Source organism: Pezoporus flaviventris, unplaced genomic scaffold (assembly GCF_033815535.1).
Source record: "Pezoporus flaviventris isolate CSIRO_AGI_PZ_B2104156 unplaced genomic scaffold, CSIRO_AGI_Pfla_v1 ptg000073l, whole genome shotgun sequence".
Taxonomy (NCBI): domain Eukaryota; kingdom Metazoa; phylum Chordata; class Aves; order Psittaciformes; family Psittacidae; genus Pezoporus; species Pezoporus flaviventris.
In genome coordinates, this window is record NW_026892621.1 from 4,292,411 (window position 1) to 4,296,058 (window position 3,648).

Below are 3,648 nucleotides of genomic sequence, written 5' to 3' on the forward strand. Positions count from 1 at the left end.
AAACCGGAAGACAAGCTCTGGAACTGTCTGAGGAATTTAATCAGCAATGTGTAGAGCTGTGCAGGAGATCAATCTTGGGTGAGTATGAATGTTCACTAAACTTCAGGATTTCAATTTCATAGAAAATACTTTTTTATTGTCAGCTCTCTAGGAAATTCAGTGATATTTCACATTATTTCTATGAGTTATATTCTCATTAAGAGGCTGTCTTTAAACATACTCAGTAAGGGGTGTATAGAACCATAGAGGTTTTGCTGGCAGGGAACTGAACCTGCAGAGGAGATGGTGGTATTTACACACAAGAAGGGTCCTCCCAAGCCTACTGAGACACCGTGAGGGGTAACGGGTTGTGAACTCACACAGCTTCTGAGTCAGAAAAGAATTACTAACTAGTACATTTGTGTTCATCTCCATCTGTTACAAAGCGCGGGATTTGGGGATGTGAATCTCCCCCCCCAAGAATTCAGTGGGAAAACGCTAAGTTAAATGATTTTTAAAAATTAGAAACTGCTTTTCATGTGAGTAGATGGCAGCAGAATGAAACTTGCCTATTGTACATCACCGAGGTCAGTCTGAAAGGAAATGAAATCAAACTTGCCTAGCTGGGGACCCACGCTTTGACCCCTGGGATCTGTTTGTAGCATCTTCACTGCTGAAACTGGTGTTGCCAGGGCATGTGCTGCTTGGTGGTGGCAGAGTTGGGTGTTTCTGTTAAAGCTAGTGGCAGCAACCAGCCCGAGGGGGAGGCTGGCATAGGTTTAGTTGGCAGACCAGCTTTTTGGAGAATTTCAGAGCCCATGCTACTAAAATAAGTGTGATTATTGCTCCAGCAATTAAAATGAGGTCTCGCCAAAAGAACTCCAGGCACTTGATGGGGAGAAGCCTCTTGCAACTCCCCAGCTCGTTCCCAGTCAGCTGCCTCAAGGGTTTCATCCTCACGGGAGCTGGGGTTGCGCATATGGCTTTTGCAAGAGAGGGTGCAGAGACGTCTTCTAACCAGAGTTTGAGGTACAGGATGTGACAGTCACAGTTCCAGGGGTTGTCAGAGGCTTTCACCTCCTCCAGGCTGTGCAGGCTGTCCAGGGTGCCGGGAGGGACCCAGCTCAGGCTGTTGTTCTGGAGATAAAGCCTCTTGGTGTCACCAGGCAAGGCAGGCACTGCTGTCAGCTTCCTTGAGCTGCAGTCGACCTGCAGACCCTTCGTGCCTCCCAGGGACTTGCAGTCACAGGAGGCAGGACAGGCTTCAGCCTGGGTCATGTGGAGCAGCAGTGACACAGCAAAGCCTGCAGCAGTGACGAGCTCTGTCTTGTTCATGCTTCAGCTACCCAGAGAATAAGAAGAATATTAACCTGATAAGTGGGCTATGTTAGCATGTTTCTGCATTCAGAGCTACAACACTGCTATCTCTCTGCATTACTCGGGAGGTTTAGGTTTTGGAAGCGAATCTTTAGCTTTCTGTATTTCCCACAGAGCCATGCTTTCTGACATTAAGTAGCATAAAAGCAGCTGGGAGAGCGCAGAGTGTTCCCATTCTGTCTCCAGTTCATTGCTTTGTTGTATGAAATAGATTGCTGTTCAAAGTTCTGGAACAGACCGTCACCAGGAGGTGATGAGGAAAACCAGTCAGGTTTCGGCCAAGATTTTGACTCTGTTTCTATACTTCACAGGCCTAGTGTTAAAACTGGGTGCTGAAGTCGGTTTTCAAAATTGAGTTCTAGAGATTGAGTAATTGTAAATGTCTAAAAATCTTCTTTCTGAGATGATGGAAGTTCTAACCGGGGGTCATACGTAACACATAACCAGGAAGCGTAGAAAAACCTGCAGGAAGTATGTATTTTTATGTGGCAAAAGGTTCTTTTTTGCTGCCCGCTGGCTTCACATCGCCAAGAACATACAGTTTAAGACGCAGGTGAACGGAGAACTGGGCATGTTGCATATCTGGTACTGCTTGTCTTTTGGGGATTAAATAACCATGCTTTGGAATAGCAGGTAATTACCCCTTTTGCTGTGTCGTTCCCATTTCTGTAGAGTAGATCCCACTAGACTTCAGTCCCTTGTGTTCGACAGTTTAAAACCTCAAAAGCTATTCTCTTTCTCTGTTCCCTACTACTTCTCTGCATTTAAAACCACACAGCTAGCCTTGGGTTTGGAGTCTGAAACACAAACTCCCTTGCACAGGTCAGGGAATTTCCAATCTTTCTTTATGAATTTAAAACAGGTGAAGTCTATCTTATTTTTCTGTAGGAAGCTTCTTTTAATAAAGTCTAAAATGGTAGGAAAAATTGATTTTGGTTTAAATCAATTTGCTTCAATTTACTTCCAAGGATTGTGTAAATAGCTTTTCAGAATTAAGTTAGACAGCTTTAGATTCCTGAGCTAAATACTTCATTCCTATGTTTTAAATTGGATCAATGCTGCATAAAAGTTAAGCTTTGTCACAGGGAAGCTGAAATGTGAATCCCAGCCATCTCCTATGTCTTTGCTAGCAAGGAGTTAGTGGGAATATCTTGGGTCTGAATACTCATCTGTGACTTCAGAAGAAATCTACTAGAGCTGGTGTTTCCAAAGCAGACATCTTAAAAGGACAGACTGCATCATCTGACTAAAAAAGTCAAGCAATAGCTATAGAAAAGATGATCTCATCTGGTTTAATATAAAGCCAGCAAGAAAATAAGGCAGAAGCGCAGAGAGGCAGAGCTGGGGAGATGCCTGGCTGACACTTACCCTTATTTATTCCCTCTTGATTCCTTTCCCTGTGCTTGGTGAAGTGGTGCAGTCCACACAGCCACTGGAGCTGACGTTTTAAAGAGTCACTGAGGAAACGTGATACAGAAGATGAGCCTTTTCCTGTGCGCAGCAGGAAAGCTTCCCGCTGGAAGATGCTGTGAGTGGTTGACATGTGTCATGGCACAGAGTGCTTGGGGCACTCTTGTATTGTCTGCAGCCAGGAGGAAATGCTTTTGAATTTCTCTTATTGCCGATGTATTTTCCCTACTAAACCTGACAACGTCTGGAAAACCTAAAATGACTCGTGGCAGTCTGCTGGGTTTTCCTCAGCTATAATAATCCACAGGTATAAAAGCTGGCTTGAGCTTCAGCGGCTGGCACATGCAAGGCCAGGCAGGATACAAGGCAGCTAAAGCATGCCCATGAAACAGAGCTCTTGGTTCAGTCCAAGCCCACGTGTGTTTGATAGCTGCCTTGCCAGTGATGAAGGAAAACGTGTAAAACCACCATGGCATCAACATAACAGATTAGTCAGATGAGATCAACTGGAGCAGCTCTGCTCTGGAGCCAGGCTGAGAGAGCTGGGCTGGAGAAGAGAAGGCTCCTTAAAGGGAGACCTTAGAGCAGCTCCAGTGCCTAAAGGGGACTTATGATATGTCCAAAACAAGGTTAAGCTGACAAGTGAAAGGAAGGTTGCTGTGATGCTCAGGGACCTGGGGAACCTCTCGGATGTGAAGAAGCTGAGTGTGACCGGCACCCTGCAGCTCTGAGCTGGAATGCCAGACACAGGTTGGTGCCCCTGACCCAACCATGGGTGTGATGAAGGATGCGTGTGTATGGCTCAACTGGTGAGTTCTGTTTTGGTTCTTGTGATATTTTGTGGAATGTAATTGCTTTGTAATATCCGAGTTTGGAGTTTAG

General features: G+C 45.3%; 1 protein-coding gene across 1 annotated transcript; it reads right to left on the bottom strand.

Moving 5' to 3' along the window:
* Positions 1–241: 241 nt before the first annotated feature.
* Positions 242–2,845, bottom strand: GP9 (glycoprotein IX platelet). Its single transcript, XM_061472845.1, has 2 exons — positions 2,725–2,845; positions 242–1,321 (listed from the first exon to the last, which is right to left on the bottom strand). The coding sequence occupies exon 2, from the start codon at positions 1,312–1,314 to the stop codon at positions 718–720; it is 597 nt and encodes a 198-aa protein (XP_061328829.1). The 5' UTR covers positions 1,315–1,321; positions 2,725–2,845; the 3' UTR covers positions 242–717.
* Between the last annotated feature and the right edge of the window lie 803 nt (positions 2,846–3,648).